A 22,174-nucleotide genomic window follows, 5' to 3' on the forward strand; every position below is an offset into this window, starting at 1 on the left:
ACTGAGTGATGAAGCAGTGCGCACACTGCACTGGGAGGGATGGTTTATTAAAGATGATACAGTGCAGGCCACAGCAGAAGGGGTCATGTAACGCACCATGAAGCTGAAGAATATGGTCAGAGGTAATAGCATAACTGGGGATTTAAAAAAAAAGATTTGGGCAAATTTCAGGAGGACAGATCTAACACTTATCTGCTAGGCAGGCACGGGGATTGTCTCCTCTCCCATGTCAGGGAACGAGTAACAGAGAGGTGATCTGCTGTGTATTTCCAAGTGACCAGGACTGGCCACTGTCACCCAGGACTATTGGTCTGGCACTTTGCTTGTTCTTACAATACAGTGTACCCTGCAGTCCCAGTCTATAAGAACCAACAAGGCGCGTTTCTGTATTCATGTCAGAATTAAAATAAACCTAATCAATCCTTTGTCTTCTGTGTTTTTGTACTCTGGAGGACATCAGTACTGATCCTGCTCTCCTTTTTCCCAGAAAACAAACCTCAGTCAGAAGGGAACTGAATTAATTTCACTTAAAACTATGAACCCTTCTATGTTTAATTCAATTTCTCTTTTAATTAAAATTCGTAAAACACCTCCTACGCCTTCCTACTTCCCAGTAGACACGGTGGCGATGGTGCAATGTCGGAGTTCAAGAAAGCACAGGATGAGCAGAGAAGATCGCAGTGGAAGGGATGATCGTGAGCAGGAGATGGTGGACGGGCAGATGGGATGGGCCAGATGGTCTTTACGTGCCTTAGTGTTCTGTGTTAAATATGTTAGCCTCGACACCCCTTCCCAATTGCACCCCATTACTTCCTCTGCTCCCATCTCTGAAGGTGGCGACTGTCGCCATTTAAATGTCCCTGGGGTAGCACAACTGACAACAAAGTGATTTCCACTTTGTTGTCAGCATTTTGCTCATCTTTAATAGTGAAATTTGCCCTCCCCTCCACGCGGCAGAAAGCCTACACAATGCTCACAACCTTGAGAAGAGGCATTTGAGGACGGATTTAAGTCAGAGGTGGAAAAGTGTATACGTAGATCTCAAACCCTTCACACGCCTTTCCAGCAAAAACCTATCCACAGGAAAAAGAGGGTGCAACCGACCGCACGGACTTTGTAACGGAAGCAATAATTGAAAGGAAAAGTATATAGAATCCTTGTCCCAATGCAGACTGTTTCAGAACTGTGCCCGTCACAAATGCTTTAAAAACCATTTGCCAATCACTTAAGAAAAGAAAAAATTACCATGACCATTTTTTTTCCCAAGTTTCACAGATGCTCCTGAGATTTTCAGCAAGTTGAGGTACGGCTGCCAGACAAGATTTTCCAAATCTAAGGTCAGTCCTTTGGGTTCACCCCAAAACCCAGGTTTTACCATTGCATCAGTAGGGTGGGGTTGTTAAAGAAGGATCACTGGATGCTAGTCTCGGGACGTCTGGAGATTTTTCTTCGTGACCTTGTCCCACAGGCTGCTCCCTGGTTGTATGATTCCCAGTCCAGTTTCCCTTCATCGGGTCAGGCTGATCTAGTTCTGGATTTTGGCCAGTGGCATGTATGAATTTGTAGTTCTGATTTCTCAAAGAAAAGCAAAAAGGCTACATCTCCCTGAATGCAACAGGGCAAAACTGGGACCCGATCAATCTCTCTGGGATGACACGGGTGAGGTGATAGCTCTATCCTTGGTTTTGCACCCCCAGTGCATCTATGTACTTGTAGTTCTGATCTTCTTAACAAAAACAGTCCAGGGGGCCAGCCCAATGGCCCAGTAACTGTGCTAGGCATGGCTGTCTTGAGATACCACCCAGCTCCCCAGATCACCTGAGGTGGGCAGGTTCTGTGGATGCAGTTCTTATAGCTTCTAGGGGAGGGAGTCACAGCCACTGTGAAACAGTGACACCTAGTGGCCAGATTTAGAGTCCATGACATAAGAACATAAGAAATTGCCATGCTGGGTCAGACCAAGGGTCCATCAAGCCCAGCATCCTGTTTCCAACAGAGGCCAAACCAGGCCACAAGAACCTGGCAATTATCCAAACACTAAGAAGATCCCATGCTACTGATGCAATTAATAGCAGTGCTATTCCCTAAGTAAACTTGATTAATAGCCGTTAATGGACTTCTCCTCCAAGAACTTATCCAAACCTTTTTTGAACCCAGCTACACTAACTGCACTAACCACATCCTCTGGCAACAAATTCCAGAGCTTTATTGTGCGTTGAGTGAAAAAGAATTTTCTCCAATTAGTCTTAAATGTGCTACTCACTAACTTCATGGAATGCCCCCTAGTCCTTCTATTATTCGAAAGTGTAAATAACAGAGTCACATCTACTCATTCAATGACTGCAGGGAACTGAAGTAAGTTAGGAAGGGGGATATATAAAGCAGAGAAAAATCCCCAGGTAGCTGTGAAGGCAGGCTCAGGGCTTCAGATCCCAGCCCTGGTAATGACGGAGCCGGAAGCAGAAAGGAGTAGGAGGTGAAAAGAAAAGAAACACCCTAGGGGACAAAACCAGGACAGGGTTTAACCTGTCCGGACAAAAATGGGACCGAGTGGCACAGTTACTAGCAATGTCTACACAAAAAGGGGGTCGAATTAGCACAGACTTCAGACTTGTGAGCAGCAGTGCCGAATCATCAAGGTTTCTACCCTGGCGGCTGGATGAATGCTTGATGATTGGCGTTGCTGCTCAAGAGTCTGAAATTTGTGCTAATATACGTGCACTCACTTTTCTGTAACACTACCTACAAAAGCCAACTCAGAACAGCACCGCTTGCATTCAGTTTGTTCCAGGGAGCTTTTTCTGGTGTGACATTTATGAAAAATAAATGTTTTGTAACAATAACATATGTGGAACGCAAATGAGTCAATACATCAGAGACACGGGCAGCTGCGTTAGGAAAACCAATTAGGCAGAGTAGCAAAAACAGCGAGAACATGAGGGGGAAAGAGACCCAACTGTCAGAGGCTTAGAGCACAGGGCTCTGAAGACACAAAATAAAATACCGGAGCCCGGGTTCTAATCTCAGCTCTGCATGCCCTTGGGAGATGGCCGTCTCCCTGCGACCCAGGTTCCCTCTCTCTCTCTCGCCTGTCTTCTTTAGAAACCGCAATGCAGCCTGGAGACACCCAGAACAGGCTGCCAGATAAGCTGGTAGCTTACCACCTCGTTTACAGAACACGCTGGGGATGGCCACGATAAAAAAAAAGGTCCAGTCAGAAAGGAGGCCATCAAGCCTGCCGTGTGCCCAAACCAAACCCGAGTGCAGAAAGCAGCTGGGTCTGCAGCAACGCAAGAAACGAGAAGGGACAGGACATCCGTGAGAACCGTTCCCAGCCCAGCAAGGAGCTTAATTACATTACTAGCACTCCAGGGGCAAGTCTCTGAGAGCAGCAGTGGCTCCAGGAGCAAAACATTTCGTTTTCCTTCGGCCTAGTGGGGGGAGAGTTGGTTGATCCTTGGGCCACTGCAGCAGAATGTCAGATCGCTTTCTGTGGCTTTTTCTCCTAAGTTTATGTAGTGCGTTTTCCTCCATGCCACTCCCCTTCCTAGTGCAAAAGGCCTTCATTTACATGCATGGGCCTGGGACCTCGAGCAAATGGCGCACTCAGGTCAAAACAAGACATGACCACCATTTTTCTGCCTTGAAGAGAAGATGCTGCAAGTGCATCTCACTGCTGCAGTTCTGGTGGCAAAGCTTTGCTGGGGCAGGGGATTTAGAGTGCACCAAGTTTATTGCAATACTCTTTGACAGAATAGTGCAATCCTGCTGTTTATCGACTGATTGAACGTGATGTACTCCAGCATTTTACAATACCAAAATAAAACAAAAGCTACATATGATGCCTATACTACAATAATCGAAACCTACAGGACGAGAAGCCTAAAGCAGCGCAGTATGAAATGGAGGCCAAAATTCAAATGAAAAGGGCAGGGACAGCTCGAAGGGTTAACAGGTGAAAGATTTGATAAAAAGCCATGCCCTTCACCTTTTTCCTGAATTTTGGCAGCTGCTCGATGGTAGGAAGCTGATGCGAATGCTACAGATCCAGTGCCTGGCAGAATCCGTCCTTACAACCACAACCCCCCCCCCCGAACGATATAGGGATAAAAAAAAAAAAGGAGCCGAGAAACATGGACGAACCCACATGGAATCAAATGGAGCTCGGCCAGGTCATTGGGATGCTCCGATATAAGAGAACCTCATCAGTCTCCGGAGGAACGGATCTGGCCAATCTCTACCAAGAACATATTGAAAACAAAACAAAACCCCTTTCAGGTTCCCTGAAATCTGATTCAGAAACCCAGAGACAATGGAATGAGGGAACGGACTCTAAGCTTCCCGAAATACTTAAGGATAGGAAGGTCTGAAAGGGATTAAACCAGGGGAAGGGGCCCTTTTGAAATCCAAACTCCCCTACATGTCGTCAATAACAAGGTTAACGAGGCCACGACATAAAAGGCAATCAGAGGGTGCGGGCGACTTCCTGACTTTAAAATCAATTAGAAAACCGGGAGCTATATTCTGGAGATATTGTTTTTAAGCGGCTTTATTCGCTAATCGACCACAGTCAAGTTGTACAGATTAAAGATAATTTGTCTTCTCCTCAATCACTTATCTGTGGGGTTCCTCAGAGGTCCAGCCTGTCTCTCCCCTCTCCCTATTCAACATATTTGCTGCCCTTGGGGGAAAAAGTATTACTTATTTGCAGATAGATTATCACTGCTATGCGGATGACCTTCAGCCGTATATTCCCCTAGGAGGTAACCGCAGTGAAGCAACAGTTAAACTTAAGGACTGTCCGGCTGCCATTTTCTCATTGGCTTCGCTGAAACTGAATGCAGAGGAAAAAAAACAAAACCAAAAAAACACAGAGATCCTGTGTGTGAACAAACCCCCCCTCCCTGCCCCCTGAAGCTTTATACATTTATTCTCAGATTGGGGAACTAATGATTGTGCTGAAGAAAGAAGCTTAACAGTTAGGAGCGACTTTAGATCGCCAACTGACTACAGGTCTACGAAGTACAGCGACGGCACGCTGGATTTTCCTGTGCTCCTGACAGATACGTGAGCGGTGCCCTTTTCTTGGAGAAGAAAATCCGATCGCTATAATTCCTGCTTGAATCTCTACAGACTGCAGTCCCATCTACTGTCGCCTATCAGTAAAACGTCAAAAACCTGGGTTGGTTCAGAACATCACGGCCTGTTCATTACTATGCGCTCTTCCAAGAGATCATTTTACTCCAGTCTTTAAAAAGCCTTCCTTGGCTTCCAGGGATGTACTGGATATCGTTATTTAAGGGACTGATTACAGCTCAAGGGAAAAGACCAAAAGAGTCACCAATGGTCTCTCCCGAGCACCGTCATTACCCCGGTGGCTTTCATTCCTGTTTAAAGGCCATGGGTGCGCCACCTCCCACCTCAAGCCCAGCCAGGACGCTGTGCCAGCTGCTGACCAATCCCCTCCCTTTTCTTTCTTTTTTTAAAGACAAACACAGGCCTGACCTAAAATTACAGAGGTCACTTTTGAAAGGGTTTAGGGGACTAACTTTGGGAGAAGGGCTCCGAAATTGGCCCTTTTGTACATTTATTAGGACCGAGTCCTTAAATTTAGGCTCCCAGTTTCACTAGGGCCCCTAAATTTAGAAGCTTAAAGATGGGTGGCTACAGGGGTGGAGTTAGGGCAGGAAATAAAAACATAGGTGTTCAGCCCTGGTTTTAGACACAAGGCATCTAATTTAGGAGACAAATAGCAGGTCTTCGTTTAAAATTTAGGTTGTTAAATTTGGAGGCTCAGCTTTTTTGGAATATTGGCCTCAGAATTAATTGTTGCTGTCAGTGTCGACTCACGCAGAGAGGAGTCACCGTCAAGGCTCGATGGGTTATTTCAGGCCACTGTGGTCAGAGCCAGAGGATCACTGGCTGGAGGGATCGGGCGTTCCTCTCGACACCGCCTAGGCAGTCACTTTCAGCGAGGTACATTCTGGATACATGCGAAGTTTCAGTTTAATGCACACATTTTTTATTGCAAAGCCCCATTCCCCACCTCTCAGGCCAAGGTTTTGCCCTCTTAAATACACAAAAGCAACACGAGTCAGTTCTTTGCACTTGAAGCTCAGCCTTGTGCAAAAAAAAAATAAATAAATAAATAAAAATAAGATGAGCCACGGAGAGGGTCGCCATGTCATAAAAAACAGACTAATCCACTCCAGATTTTACTTTTTGACTTGTAGGGACTTCTTAAAGGTGGCAGGATTCAAAGTCCCTGCACGTGCAGGGAAAAACCAGGACTGGACCAACCTGATCCTGATGACCAGCCCTGGCTGCTGTGGCCACCACGTGGCAAGTTCTCAAGTACAAAAATCAAAACAGCCTGCTACTGTTCTCATGCTCGGATGTCTGCAAAGCAAAGGACACCAAAGCCCAAATCCCCAATCTTCTCAATCAAGAAGTAAAAAGAGATTCAATAACAGAACGGACGAAAGACTGCTAACAAAGCTTCAGGTCGTCAGGAACAGTATGAGCCGGTTTTGGTTTTATCACCCCCTCTACTCCCATCCCCAGGTCACAGCTACAGATCTGTAGTAGGAACCAGAAGTTCCTAGATGTACTGAGGGCAGGGGGAGGGGGCAATATCGAGACTGGCGTAGTCTGTCCCCGATGACCTGGAGCTCATTGGCAACCCTAGAACATATAGACGACCCACCCCCACCCTATGCCTTTCCGACTTTGCAAAGGCCATCCCTGGATCTGTTAAGTGGATGTAGGTCATCACAGACGAATACACGCTTTGTCGATTCACAAGAGGAGCCCACCTACCATGAACCGCATCACAACTCGACGCACACCCAGCATTAGCCAGGGCACGTCTCTTCAGGGAACATCACACTTCAACAAGCGCTACTGAACAGACTGATCCATCACACCCCTTACCATAAGAACATAAGAAGCTTCCATACTGGGTCAGACCGAGGATCCATCAAGCCCAGCAACCTGCTTCCAACAGTGGCCAATCCAGGTTAACTAGACCCCATGCTACCAATTCCCTCATCACTCCCCTCTCCTCCCTGCTTATCCACAGATTATTTATCGAAATATTGTCTATAGCCAGTGAGAGATTAGCTCCAAGAAAACCAGCAAAGTCACTGGGTAGAGTGGATGCTTTCACATTAAGACAATCAAAGACTAAAGATGCAAGTTTTGCGGCTGAGACATGCCTCTTTGCCTGATGAACAGGCCTCGACCTGGAAGTCTGAATCTTTAAACAATATTTTCCATATAAACATTTTCCCCTTAATCCCCTCGACCTTGCCTTCTGCTTATATAAATGTAGGACCAGATAATGACATTCAGAAGCTGTAGTGATGACTGTGGACCAGAACACAAAGGAATTAAGGTTTCATCCACTCTAAGCAGCATTTCTTATAAATGGGACTTGAGAAAAGAATGTTTCAGCTAGGATGAAATGCTGTAGGGGCAAAAACCAGTGTTCACATATCCTGTTGGTTACTAGAAGCTGGTATCCAGAATTCTTTGGGAAAGATGCATCCAAGGGCGATGGAGGGGATATCGCCCACGGGAGGGCAGAAAGGAACATTCCAGCTGATTTAGGGGTCCAGAAGAAAATATTTGGAAGAACAGATGCATTTAAAAAAGCAATTAAAGAGGAAGGGTGGTAATGCAGTGAGCAGTACAAAATGCAGCCAGGCAAGCTAACCTTAAAGAAATGATTCTAAAGACAGCTAACTTCTAAACAGAGGGATCAAAGTCAGAACCAGGCAGCTACCAATCCAGAGCAAAGTAGTGAAAGTCATTCTGGAAGAGATAGTGGCCGATCACAGGAAGGAGGGGAGAGGGCTGACCAGCAAGAACAAACATGGTTTCAGGTCCACCACAAACTCTGGATCTTCTGCCATAACACCTTAATTCTCACCTAGTCCCTTCCCATTCCTTCCCAATCTCCCTGCAAGTATAATTTCACACTATATGCTTTCAAATTCGCTCTTATTCACCCTAATCTCACGTTCCCATTTGAGGGCCACAGATTCCCTTTGGTCTTTGCAAGCCCTTTTGTACCTCATCCTTTTTCCTCTCTCCCTTTAATTCAACCAAGCCCAAGTACTTGGATCGACCGCTTGTATAAATGTTTTGCTATGTCATTTCAATTTGTTTAAGTTGTTATTTAAGTTGCACACTATGTTACTTAAAGTTTGCTTAGATGTATCTTGTTCTTTGTAAAGCCCACTGGCAAGTTTTACTGTTCATTGTAAACTGGTTTGATTTGTATCCAATGCAAGAAGATCGGTATATAAAAGCTATAAATAAATAAATAAATAAATAAATAACTAACTGTTAGCAGGAAACGCAATGTGGGAAACCTAACAGGTGGGGTGGGTGCATGGAACGGCCTCCCGGTGGAGGCAAAAAAACCCCCAAAAATACAGTATGAGTAGTTAAGAAACCCCAAGACAGGTACAGAGGATTCTTGGCTGCTAAGTAGTAAAAGAAAACCAGAAATCAACCGAGGTCTGGGGCACTGCACTGGGAATTAAATTTGGGCCTTACAATTGTTTGCTGAGGTCACAGTCCAGGTTTCCAAGAAACTGAGAAGTTTGCTAAAGCTTTTCATACAGAACTGGATTTTCAAATTGCAGAAAATGGGGGAAGCACCAGCGGGTCCCAATTGAATGACAAATGGCAGCTGGATGAAGGAGACATGCCATCTGACCGTGAGGATCTCTAGCTTACGTCAGACTTCCTTTCCTTGGCTAGAATATAATCTTGTGCAACCCACTTCCAGCATATTTGGGGGCTGATGCAATAAAGTGCACCCAGCCTGGCGCATGGGTTTATACACGGTTGGGCACATGTTTCGGGTGCGCAAGACTAGCACATCCAAAACGCAAACCTGATGGCGCTCAACACATGCAAATTTCATGTAGATGAGGACATTACCTATTACTACCTCTTGCAGGAAAGTGCTGGTTGCCCAACGCACCCTTTTTTAACACAGGGAATATAACTCCAGCCCCAGAGATGGAGTAAAGTCAACTCGCAGTAAAACGTTACAAAATATGGTCCTCTGTGTTGTGAGGAATGTGTCCTCCTTAGTATTATCCCTGCTCTTGAACTTACTGCTTGCAGTGGCAAAAAATAAAATGTATATGGATTGGCTCAAAAAGAACCACACATTTCTTATGATCGCACATTTTAGAGGCCCATAGCAATGGGCGCCTGATATAACAAACTGCAGCATGCAGAACTGGCACCTCTGCAAACTAACCAAAGCAAGCGTGATCAAAACGGAGGCTCGTATTGAGCGCCCATTGCAATTGTGGGTACCTGATGCAATAACCTCTTTTGAGTGCCAGAGATGCACATTCTCCTGTAGCACACCCTCTTTTATGCATCGGGACATGCTCATTTTCAGCACACGTCTTATTGCATTGGCCCCTTGGTTTGTTCAGTAGCACAATGAAGTGATAAATACGCTGCATTCTTATTTGGGCCTTGTTCAAGATTTTTTTTCCACAGGTGCAGGATGGGAAAAAGTTCTTTTTGAATGCAGGAAGCAAACGGAGTAAACATTATCTGACATTATATTCTGTGCATCTACTAAGACCTCTTGCTCATGAGAACTTTAGCCGTAGACTGTAAGCCACGTTAACATGGCTTGGCCTAAAAGCATAATTCAAACCTTCACAAATCTACAAAAGGTACTAAATCTGCAAGATAAGATTTTCCATCCCTGCTGGGAACAGCCTGCGATTGTCATAAGAACATAAGAAATTGCCATGCTGGGTCAGACCAAGGGTCCATCAAGCCCAACATCCTGTTTCCAACAGAGGCCAAAACCAGGCCACAAGAACCTGGCAATTACCCAAACACTAAGAAGATCCCATGCTACTGATGCAATTAATAGCAGTGGCTATTCCCTAAGTAAAATTGATTAATAGCCGTTAATGGACTTCTCCTCCAAGAACTTATCCAAACCTTTTTTTGAACCCAGCTACACTAACTGCACTAACCACATGCTCTGGCAACAAATTCCAGAGCTTTATTGTGCGTTGAGTGAAAAAGAATTTTCTCCGATTAGTCTTAAATGTGCTACTTGCTAACTTCATGGAATGCCCCCTAGTCCCTCTATTATTCGAAAGTGAAAATAACCGAGTCACATCTACTCGTTCAAGACCTCTCATGATCTTAAAGACCTCTATCATGATCTTAAAGACCTCTATCATATCCCCCCTCAGCCGTCTCTTCTCCAAGCTGAGCAGCCCTATCTCTTCAGCTTTCCTCATAGGGAAGCTGTTCCATCCCCTTTATCATTTTGGTTGCCCTTCTCTGTACCTTCTCCATCGCAACTATATCTTTTTTGAGATGCAGCGACCAGAATCGCGCCTTCAATCTGAATACAAGACTCCACAGGGCACAGCCGGCAATGCCATCATGCGTTTTCTCTCTCCTCTGCCTTCTGCGGCCGCTCTACGTACCAGTTTGCTGAACTTGTATGAGCTTGGCATGAACAGCATCCGATGATTCAATCAGCGTCCGACTGGTGTGGATCATCTGCAGCAGAGGACAAAGAGAAAGCGTGAGAACAGCCAAGCGCCTACAGGAGCACCCGCAACAGGCCACTCGGGACACCGTCATCTCAGGCAAAATACCACCATGGTATGAGCAAAACAGCTCAAATGATTTTCCCACGGGAATACAGACATCCTACTCACCTTCATAGTATCATAACCCTCTTAAATATCACTTTAGCTAATCAACAGCTGCTGAAAGTCACTAAATGTCAATTTAATAAAATGTCCATGTCTATCTCTAAAAGTCTCCAAATGTCTATTATTTAGGATTCTCACAGTATCTTCCTGCTCCTTTTAGCCTCCAGCTCAATCAGAATCAGCCTTTACTGGGGCATCTGTGCCAGGAGTGTAAATTTGCAGCTACCCAAGATTTACTTTTTTAAAAACACATTATTAACCCTTTCCCCATCCCATCCAGAACAACCACTGCAATGAGAATCCTAGCTGGAGGAAGAGAACCATGGACTGGGGCTCTTTCTGGAACCTATTACCCCCGAACCCCAAGACCACTGCGCAATGGCAGAGGTTCCCCATCCCCCCACTGATGAGAGGGAAAACACGGGGACAGTCACGCCTGCCGCCACTGCTTCCCCCTGCCAGCCAGCCCAAGAGAGAAGCTGGTTTCCAGAACCAAAGCCATTCTCCCACTTGGTACCGTGGAAAACTGCCCCGGAATCATTTGACTAGCCTATCCAGCAATTTTTTCTTTAAAAGTTAGACTTTTAAGTTAATGCAGTGCAAACCATGAATTTCATATTCAATGTGCTTTACGATTTATTTAAATTTTATTATACATATTTTATGATTTTGGTTTTTTTTTTTAATTTTTATTGTACATATTTTTTTACTTTTTTTTTTTTTTTTTAACCAGTGATGGCATGGAGGCGCCAGCTGAAGTACTGTCTTACAGGAGCATATATCCTTGCCAGCAGAAGCAGGTACTCGATATATAGGATAGAGCTGTAGGTACCAAGATTCGCAAGCTCTTGTCTTCCCTCCCCCATCGGCCCCCGCCCCCATCTTTCCAATGAAATATGCTTAAGTTGTCATGTCAGAGGAATGCCGACAGCACTCAATAATAACAATTTCTAGGGTGTCTTTCATCCAATAAAGGTCCCTCCCCTACAAAGTGCTTTATAATTTCAGAAACGGCACTATTGCAGCCATCTTCAGTGCGCGCATGTCTGGAAAGGAATATGGAGAGAAAGACCCATGGTAGAACTATTGCTATCCAAGTACAGTTAATGTTATTATCACCTAATCAAACTAAGGCAAAAGGAGGCCAGGAGCCACGGAGAATCACTAGTAGGGGACTTCTTGACCTCTGAGTTCTAATAACGATAAACCACCAAACTTCATTGATCCGTTGATTGTGGGCTCCGATACTTTTCACTGGATCAGCACAGAAATTAGCTGGAAATAAATGTTGGATGTGAGGATTCAAGGTCTCACAGGGGCCAGTCTGGTTTGGAAGGTTTGTGCTCGCCATTGTTTTTTTTTTTTGTTATTCCAATACAAGGGATCAAGGCCTAACATGGCTGCTATGTTGCCACTGGAGCAATATGGCTGTTACATTTACTTTCTCTGCCATTTCAGATTAAGGTCAGGCAACGCAGTGGCTAAGGGAGGTCCACTGGTGCAGCTCCCGGAAGCTTGCCCTCAGTCCACAGCCATGTGAGAAGACCACCAACCACTGACATAGCAACGCCGAAATTCCCACCTATATTATTTTACCATAGGGGAAGTGCCGGGGCCCAAGTTGGCCACCTGTCATTGGCAAGTTATGCTTCACCAACATTAAATATAGAGAGAGAGACACGCAGAGACTGGGGGCCTGCAGTGTTAGTTTTAGTGCCTGCCATAGACTTTAGTGATTTGACTTCCCACCGGCACATGAACCGGTGGGAAGGACCCCCCCCCCCCCAAAAAAAAAAAACAAAAAAAGGAGTAGGGAAGACCAGGCAGAAGGTACCTTCAACACTTACTCTGCCTCTGGCATAAGCGGGACATTAGGTAGGATCCCAACTAGCCTGTCATAATTACTAGATGATTTATTTAAAAAGCCTGATGATCCAGCTGCTGATATCGTGAAGCCCACTGGGACGGACGCAGTCTACGCAAGCAGCATTAGGAGCTCAGCTGAATGGCTGGGTTTTAAAAAGATGTGGACAAGTTACTGGAGGACAGGTCCCTTGACAGTTATTAGCCAGGTAGACTCGGAGACAGATGGCCACCCCTTACTTTTGGGCGGGTGAGCGACAAGAGGCAGTCCAGCCCTTGATTTATCTTTGACTCCTGCGGTCTCTGCACAGCTGAATAGAAAGGCTCCAAGCTGAACAGTCCAATCAGAGGGCGAGCTATGGGCTGGCCTTCTGCTGCCAGGGCAGGACCGATGTTTGAAAGTAAGCAGGCTTACAACAGTGCTCAGCCGTCTGGCTGAAAGGCAGCTGAACTGTGGGGGTCTCTGTGGGAGTGGGAGTGCAGCTGTGGGCTCAGTCTTTTAACAGGATTGAGCAAAGAAATAGAAAAAAAGAGGCAGTCCAGCCCTTGATTTATCTTTTACTCCTGCGGTGCTCTGGGTTTTTAGTCCCTCCCACCTTCCCCTCATCCATCCACCCCTGGGTCTACCTTTCTTTAATAGCTAACACATAATAGTCATATACAGTAATTAAACTAAATTAGATTCATCAAGTATAATTGACATTTTCCATTTAGAACACCACCGTCAGGTTCTGAAGTGATTGCAGGCCTCGTCTGACTCCAATATATTTTCTCTTCCTGATGGTAATCCTCTCTAATCTTATTCCCTGCTGCAAACCACTTCTACTTTCAAGTTCACCCTCCCCTATCTCTACATTTTCTATCTCACCTGTCATTCTGTGATCTGCACTGCCCACTGCTCTTGAACTTCAAAGTTTTCTTCCCTTCATCCTGCCATTTCCACTATCTGACTCCATCTCACCCTTGTCGCTATTGGCACACCTCTGCTTGTCTTCTCCGTATTCTCCTGCTCCTCCTCCTACTTTCAGCCAGGGATATCAATCCCAGTCCTGGACCTTCAAGGCAATTTTTACTCCACCGTCCTATATCAAGCCGTAACCCCTCCAATCTTATCACTATTCCCCTTCTCATGCTTCCTTTGAATTCTGTCTCCAAGAAGCTTGCCTGTATTCATGACCTTCTTACCTCTCGTTCTCATCATCTCCTTGTCTTAACGGAGTCTGGGCTTTCCCTGAGGACACTGCTTTAGTTGCTGCTCTCTGTCATGGTGGTTCTCTTCTCCCACACACCTCATTCAGTAGGCCGTGGTAGTGGTGTTAGTCTGCTACTCTTCCCCTCCTCCTATAGATTTCATCCCCTTCTTCTACCTCAATCCCATTCTTTTTTTCTTCTTTTGAAGTCCATTTCATCTGCCTGTTCACTCCACTAACTCTCTGGGTAGCTGTCATCGATTGACCTCCTGATAAATCTCCCTCCTCCTTTCTCAGTAACTTATTCCTGGCTTTCCTTCTTCTTTGACCCCTCTTTCCCTTCCCTTATCCTTGGTGACTTTCTCCTCCATGTTGATGACTCCTCTAACTCTTATGCCTCAAAACTCCTTTCTTTAACCTTATTTGATCTCTGACTCTGCTCTACCACCTCTACTCACCAGCATGGCCATTGCCTTGTTCTAGTCTTTGCTTCTAACTGCTGTCTCTCAGAACTGAGTTCTTCTGATCTTAGACCATTTCTTGGTAATTTTCTCACTAAACCACCCTCCCCCACATCTCATCTTGTCACCACCTACACCTTTAGAAATATCCAAGCTGTTGATCCTTGTATCTTCTCCACTGCTGTTTCATCTCTTCTTTCCTCCACAACATTGTCTGAATGTGTTGAAGCAGCAGTTTCTTCTTACACTATACTCTCTTCAGCCTTAGACACCCTTGCCCCTCCTTTTACCCATCCTGTAAGGTGCACTAAACCTCAACCTTGGCTCATCCCTAGAATTTGCTACCTACGTTCCTGTGCCTGCTCTGCGTAACATCTTTGGCTAAAGTCCTATGCCCATGCAGACTTCATACATTTCAAATTCAGTCTGCTATTGCACTTATCAAACAAGACTATTATGTCCATCTGACAGACTCTCCTGCATCCAACCCTCGCCATCTTTGTCACACTCCATTCCCTCCTTAAACCTCTCTCACCTCCCTCCTCCCCTTCACTCTCTGCCCAGACTATGGATGACTACTTCCAAGGCAAGATTCACAAAATTAGTCTTGAGTTTTCAACCAGGTCCCCCTTACCTGCCTTTCACCCACTTCATTCCTCTACCACTTCCCCTAGTTCCCGCCACTCTCTCCTCCTTTCCTGAAATCGCAGTGGAGGAAATTGCTCGTCTTCTCTCTTCCTTCAAAGTCATTGTCTCTGTCCCCACTCACTTCCTCAGCTCCATCTCCACTGTATTCATCCCTTCCATCCTCAGTCTATCACTCTCTACTGCTACTGTTCCTGCTGCCTTCATATTTGCTATAACCATACCACTCCTTAAAAAACCCTCACTGAATCTTACCAGTTCTGCCAAATATCATCCCATCTCTCTTCTCCCTTTTGCCTCCAAAGTACTTGAATGTGTGATTCACCACCTCTCTCTTGACTTTCTTACATCTCAAGCCTTTCTTGATCCACTCCAATTTGGTTTTCGCCCTCCACATTCAACTGAAACAGCCCTTGCCAAAGTTTCCAATGATCTGTTTATGACTCTGTCCTTATCCTCTTTGACCTGTCTGCTGCTTTTGACACCATTGATCACCACCTATTTCTTGATACTCTGTCCTTGCTTGGATTTTGGGACTCTGTCCTGTCTTGGTTCTCTTCTTACCTCTCCCATCGCACTTTAAACATTTTCTTTGATGGTTCCTCCTCTATTGTCATTCTTACATCCAACCTTCGCCATCTCTTTGCCACACTCAATTCCCTCGTCAGACTTCCCTCACCTCAGGAATCTGACCTGGGCCCTCTTCTTTTCTTACTATTGGTGCTCTCAAGGCTTTCAATACCATTTTCCTCTCAAGGCTTTCAATACCATTTTTATCCTGATGACTCTCAGATCTACCTTTCCTCTCAAGGCTTTCAATACCATTTTTATCCTGATGACTTTCAGATCTACCTTTTTACATCAGAAATTTCACCAGAAATCCAGTCTTGGATCTCAGCCTGTTTGTCTGATGTTACTGCCTGGATGTCCCGCTGCCACTTTAAACTCAACATGGCCAAGGCAGAGCTCCTTCTCTTTCCTCCCAAGCCTAACTCCCTTCTTTCTCCTTTCTCTGTTTCTGTGGATAACACGGTCATCCTCCTGGTCCCATCGGCCCGTAACCTTTGAGTCCTCTTCGGCTCCTCTCACTTCTCTATGCATAACTATGCTAAAACATGGCGCTTCTTTATAACACTGCCAAATTCCATCCCTTCCTTTCTGAACACACTACCAGACATCCACTCTCATCTCCTCCCATTTAGACTATTGCAACCTGCTCCTCACAGGTCTCCTGGCAAGCCATCTCGCTCCACTGCAGTCTGTTCTAAATTCAGCTGCGCGACTTATCTTTCACCACAGTTGTTACATTCACATAACCCCTCTTCTGAAGTCACTGCATTGGCTCCCTATCCACTCCTACGTACAGTTCAAGCTCCTCTTTCTTACCTACAAATGCCTTCACTCTTCAGCACCTCACTACCTCTCCTCTCTTATCTCTCTCTACACCCCTCCTTGTGTACTCATCGGACAAGTCACTCCTATCTGTGCCAATTCCAGATGCCGTGCTTTCCTCCTGGCTGCACCGTGTGCTTGGAATAGTCTTCCTGAGCTGGTGCGTCATGCTCCCTCTCTTGCTGGGTTTAAATCCCATCTAAACCTAATCCACCTTTTTGAAACCGCTTTTAAATCTTATGCCTGATTGTCTGCTTTTATTTAGTCTTCTTAACTTGCTTTTCTTTTTGACCCTTGTCTTGCTTTATGAAATACCCCAAGTCTCTTGTCCTGTATGTTTGTCTTATTAGATTGTAAGCTCCACTAAGCAGGGACTGTCTTTTTGTATGTTTGTATAGTGCTGCGAATGTCGTGTAGCGCTATAGAAATGTTAAGTGGTGGTAGAACGGATTGCCCCATTAGGATCGTTCGGTGACCCAGACTGGCCACTGGCAGAGACAGGCTGTTGGGCTCGATGGACAATTAGTCTGACCCACTATGGTGGGGTTTTTTTTTTGTTAATGTTCTTATATGGATTAATGCATTCTTACTCCTTCATAGGATGTCAGCAGTTTCCTCAGCAGCTCTGGTATGGGCCCATGTGCTTCCATGGCGGGATACTGAGTGCCAAGGTTCAGGGTCACGGTGGGTGTGTTCCCGCTGCTCAGCAGCCAGGCGGAGACCGTCAGAATGCACTGCTTCATGTTAGCAGCAGGAGACAGGCCACAAAGTTCCTTAAATGAAACCAAGGCATTCTGTGCAACAGAGACAAAGAGAGAGAAGACGACAAACACACTCATCAAGGCAGGGTACTGCATGTCCAGAAGTCTGCGGCCAGTCTTAATCTACTGGCAGAACAGAAGGACAGCCAGGGATGCTGCAGAGCGGGAGTGAGGTGCATTGGCAGAACTGTGGGGGCTCTCAGTACTGCAATAGCAGGGAACGCTGCAAGGCAGGCATGAGGTATATGGTGGAGCTGTGTGTGTCTGTGTCTCAATATTGGACTAGCAGGGGGTGTTGCTGGGCAGGAGGAAGGTGCATGGGTCTCAGTATTGAAATAGCAGGAAGTGCTGCAGGGCAGAGGAGTGAAGCAGTGGCAGAGCTGTGTGTGGGGAGGGGAGAGGCCTCAGTACTGAACTAGCAGGGGGTGCCACAGGGGAGGTGCACTAGCAGAGCTGTGGGGAGGGGGGGGGGGGGGGGGAGGCCTCAGTTCTGAAATAGCACAGAGTGCCACAGAGGGAAGTACAATGGCAGAGCTGAATGTGCAGGTCTCAGTCCTGGAATAACAGTAGGAGCTGCAAGATAGGAAGGAGGTGTACTGGCAGAGCTGTGTGGGGAAGGCAGGGTGCGGCTCTGACATAGCTGCAGACTTCTCAATCTGCTTCCTGAAAACCCAAGAATAATTATTAATATGGTAGTTCCCGCACATTTTGTGGGAGATGATGGTAATCCATGGCTGAAACACACAGACTGAGCACAACAAAAGGAGCAGGAGAGCATTCCCCCTCCCCTCCCACTCCGTTTGCAAAGCTCCTCAGTCCATCCATCAGCAGTGGCAGATTTTAGCCCAAACGCTGTCCTCGGGCCACCAAAATATTTCTCCTGCGCTCTCACCAGTCAGAGGGCCGTAAGGTGTGCCAGGTCTGGCTCAGACGAGAGCTGCAGGCTCAAATGAACAAAAAGCAAACAAAATATACCGCCCCCCCCCCCCCCCCGCCTTCTGCAGAACTAGGACCTACAGGTTCTCTCCCCAGGACTAGCAGATGCCCTTGAGGCAGCCCTTGGGGGGGGGGGGGGGGGGAGGCTCCCTTCTGATACAAAAAGGCCTGCCAGGCTGCTCTGAGGCAAATCTTTCATAACTGGGAGATCCCAGACCCCCGCTCACACCTGCGCTCGACAATCGGGTGCACCCTCACGCGATGAAGAGCCTTTTCATGCGCAATTCTATTTGAAGGTTAAAAGAACAAGAAGTTCAAATTGGACTCCATGTCTTGCGTCTGCTGAACATGCTGGGATGTCACTTAAAAGAGAGAACTGACTACAGGCGCTGAGTTTTGGGTTTTTTTGGAGGGGGAGGGGGCGGTGGTGGAGGGCTTTCCTACCGTTGGCGGATTTACAAGGTCTGTGGACAAATGAAATATGCAACAGCAGAGATGAAATCCGTCATTGTAAAGAACATACAGTTGCTTGGAAGGGTGGCGCGTCGGAGGGAATAATCCGCTCCCTCCCCTCCAGCCACACGGTGACAATTCCATGGGGAAAAAAAAAGGACAGGCAGGGCACAGCTGCCGAAAAAACCCAATTTCCAATCCACCTCCCTGCAGCTTATTACAGGAGACGTGATATTTCCTTAACACGGAGCATTAAAGAGCATCTCTGCAGGGCCCGCATCTCCGCTTTAAATAACTCCCTAATGTTTCATATGATTTTTATATTTCCCCCCGCCTTAAATGAAAGAGTCAGCCGTGTGAGAGAGAACCAAAATGTCAACCCTCCGCCTGGAGGCTTCCTTCCTTTTTGTTAAACTTAAGTACTCTTGACTTTTCCCTATTCTCTTCCATTCTCTTTCTTTCTAACAACGCATGGGCAGAATATTAAGCGATGTCGTCAGAATAAAAAAAAAAAACAAAACACAGCGCTTGTTAAGGCTAATAAAAGAATAGCTTAATATTTCCTCCAACAATAACAACCGACTAGAATAAGCTACTGTTGGCATGTCTCTGTCAGTTATAGAACTGAATAATTAATACCTGAATAGTGGAACAATCAAAAAACCAAGCAAGGGAAATGAAGCAAATTTCAAAAGAACTACAAAACGCATCACAAAAATTTACCACAGTGCATGCATTTTTTTTTTTTTATACCTTACAGATTTACATTTTTTAAATGTTTAAAACATTTTTTTCAAAAATTAGGAGGGTTTTGACCCATGATTGAAGTCTTCATGGATGGCATGTTATGATTTTGAGGTCGTTTCCTCCTAATTTTTAAAATATTTAAAAAAAATTTTTTTTTAATGTAAATATATAAAAAGATAAGAAAAGAAAAGAGGCAAAATGAAAAAAAAAAATGTATGCACCGTGATAACATTTTTTTTTTGTGAAGCAGTTGTCGCATTTCTTCTAATTAATACCTGTACATTTTCTCGGAGGTCAGTAGCTTCCCGTAATGGCTGGGCCGCTGTCCTGAAGACCTCATCCACCGCTTTGATCCCGGTGGCCTTGGTGGTCGTGTACTCCCGCACCCTCTTCCCCTTCCTCACGGAGATGCCTCGTTTGTGGGCTTTCCCACCTCCCCGGCGATTGGTGACGGCTATGTGGACAAACAGCGTCGTGTTTGACAGAAACTCCCCAGTGAGGGACTGCAAAGGTACATGTCGGTAGCCAGACTGCAGGCATTCAAAGGGGATGGTGTACTGGGCAATGAACTCATCCCCAATGTAGTCATCATCCAGTACCACAAGACGCAGGACGGCAAGTTCAGGCAAGTTTATCTGAAATTCAAAGCTTTCGTCAAATATTGGGTTGTCCCCATTCTGGGTGATGGTCTTAGTCCTTTGCTCTGCACAGTCAGCAGGTATTCCATGGATTTCCATGTACACATACGGCTCTACCACATCCCCTTTCGCACCCGAACCTTTAGGTTTTGGTAGATTTTGACCACTAATGACCTTTATGTGAAGAAGCTGAGCTGAGACACCAGGTAATGAATCTTTTGTGTTCGCGCTGAAATAGGAGACTTCTTCCCTCATGATAGAGGGTCGAAGGACATACCCACAGTTACCATTTTGACGAAACCATCCAGTGTTCAAGTCCATCATTAACCCAGGAGTCTGGTAGTTCATTGCCACTATCTGACAGCCGCACTTCCAGAAGTCCTGGGGATTCATATTGCTAGCATCAATTCTCATGGAGCTTGGGTAAATCCTCGACAAGAATCTTTTATTGTAGCTCACAAAGTCTTCTGGGTATTCATTTGCAAACCTACTGGCAACCACTTCATTAAAGGAACACATCTCCCAGTATTTCTGTTCTCTTTTGGACACCTCAAAGTCCTGGAATTGGAGAGACTGACAAATGCTTACAAGGGCTGAAAGTTCCTTGCAAAGTCTTATCCTCCTGTGCAAGCTTCCGTTGTGCTGCTCATTCTCTTCTTCATCAAGCCTCCTGGTCATCTCCAAACCTTCATCTTCATCGGTTACATCTCCTTCAGAATCGGCATTCTCGGGAGGCAGTTTTTTCCCCTTGATTAAAATTTTCCCTTTCAGTTTTTCTGGAGATGGAAGGTATGTTTCATGTGGATTTGGAGGCTCTGTATAGAGCTTATCTCCAAGAATCTTTCTCAAACATTGCGCCATCAGTTTCTGCTGTTTTACAGAGCAGTGTACCACCAGGCAAAGGATCAATGGATACTCAGATGCTTCAAATGCATACTGATTTATTGCGCTAATGACACTTCGAAAGGCTACTTGCGATGTCACAGAATGGCCAATGTATATCAGTGGTTCATTATCAGGGCCATCCCATACTATCAGTTCAATACTCCGACACCCCATTTTCAGAGCATGGATATATCCACTTATATCAGAAGTCCCCCAAAAGTTGTCTTCTAGCAGGCAAGTACTGTGAGCAGAATTAATATAATAATGAGATAGGGGATGGGTCATAGCCTGGCAGACTCTCTTATGCTGAGGGTCAAATATGTAGCATTCAGAAGAAAGGAGGTAGCGTGTAAAACCATCAATAGTGAGGTAACCCTTCTCCCGGCCTTCTTTTGAAGGCTCATATTTGTTAATAATTTCTAAAGACATGTCTTCAGTTACCCCTTCCATACCTTGTTCAACCTCTACAAAGATCATCAAGTCCTTCACATCAAGGTATTCTTTGTTGCTAGAGAACTGTACCAAAAGGAAAAAAATCTCAGGCCTAGTACAGAGTTCAAGGTAGGCCTCTACAAATGTGTCACATGTGATATCACCAAATTTTTCATTGATCTTTTGGATCTCTTTAAATTTGAGTTCAATCTTTGAGGTTTTCATACCCGGATTTAAGCCTTTGATGAGCTGAATAGCTCTGGAGACAAGTAGCTGCCCTTCTTTGTTCATATCTGCTACATCAAAAAGTGAGGCAACCCAGGATGTTCTCAGACTCGTTTGATTTGTGTCTGGGACATCAAGAGTATGCTTTCCATAGGAGACCAGGTACCTTAGTCCCATCACCCAGGTGTTCACAATATCTGCTGTGCTGGCCACAAGATCTAAAGACTCGTAATTCTCTCCATAAATAATTGAGAAAGCACATTCATCCGGAAACTGGTCCGAGAGACCATTACTTCGCAGAACTGGGGTTTTCTTCCCTAGCCTGACTTCCCGAATTGATTTGATTTCCAGTTTAGCTTTCTCTGAATCTTTCTTGGATGGTTCCCACCTGAGAAAGCGCATGTCAGGATCCAGAAGAAAGAAGCGGTTGTACATCCTTGAGTTGGAACGCACTTTCTTCATCTCACAGCCTTCCATCATGAAGGAGATGCAAGCTGCAGTGCTGTTGAATTTCCGATCATTGGGCATTGTGCTGAAGGACACAGTCTTCTTCTGTTTCTGTCGAGATCCATCCTGTGAAGGAGAAAAAAAAAAAAGTGACACATCCATTCAGTGCAGAGGAAGAAAGAAGCGTAAATTGCTTCATACACGTTACCTAAAGCACTGCCTCCTGCTGTGGGGGATCAAGTGCCACCCTTACCATGACCTTCAGCCTGGCTGGGTTAAATCTGCAGACCCAGCTCAATGACTGCCATGCTCCACCCAGTACCCGCAAGGGGATTTGTGGATAATCCTCCCACAAACTCGCAGCTTGCTAAC

At 45.6% G+C, this 22,174-nt stretch overlaps 1 protein-coding gene across 4 annotated transcripts in view; it reads right to left on the minus strand.

Moving 5' to 3' along the window:
- Nucleotides 1–22,174, minus strand: part of LOC115073856 (inactive phospholipase C-like protein 2) — a 109,954-nt gene that overhangs the window by 22,441 nt on the left and 65,339 nt on the right. For 2 of the 4 annotated variants that reach the window (XM_029572742.1, XM_029572745.1), the window contains exons 2-4: nt 19,451–21,928; nt 16,869–17,072; nt 10,494–10,569 (exon numbers count right to left, since the gene is read on the minus strand). In XM_029572742.1, the coding sequence (XP_029428602.1) occupies nt 10,494–10,569; nt 16,869–17,072; nt 19,451–21,928 (2,758 nt within the window). The remainder of the gene's footprint in view (nt 1–10,493; nt 10,570–16,868; nt 17,073–19,450; nt 21,929–22,174) is intronic. The other 2 variants (XM_029572743.1, XM_029572746.1) reach the window with 2 other exon arrangements.

The sequence above is a fragment of the Rhinatrema bivittatum genome, chromosome 12, assembly GCF_901001135.1.
Source record: "Rhinatrema bivittatum chromosome 12, aRhiBiv1.1, whole genome shotgun sequence".
In the NCBI taxonomy this organism is placed as follows: domain Eukaryota; kingdom Metazoa; phylum Chordata; class Amphibia; order Gymnophiona; family Rhinatrematidae; genus Rhinatrema; species Rhinatrema bivittatum.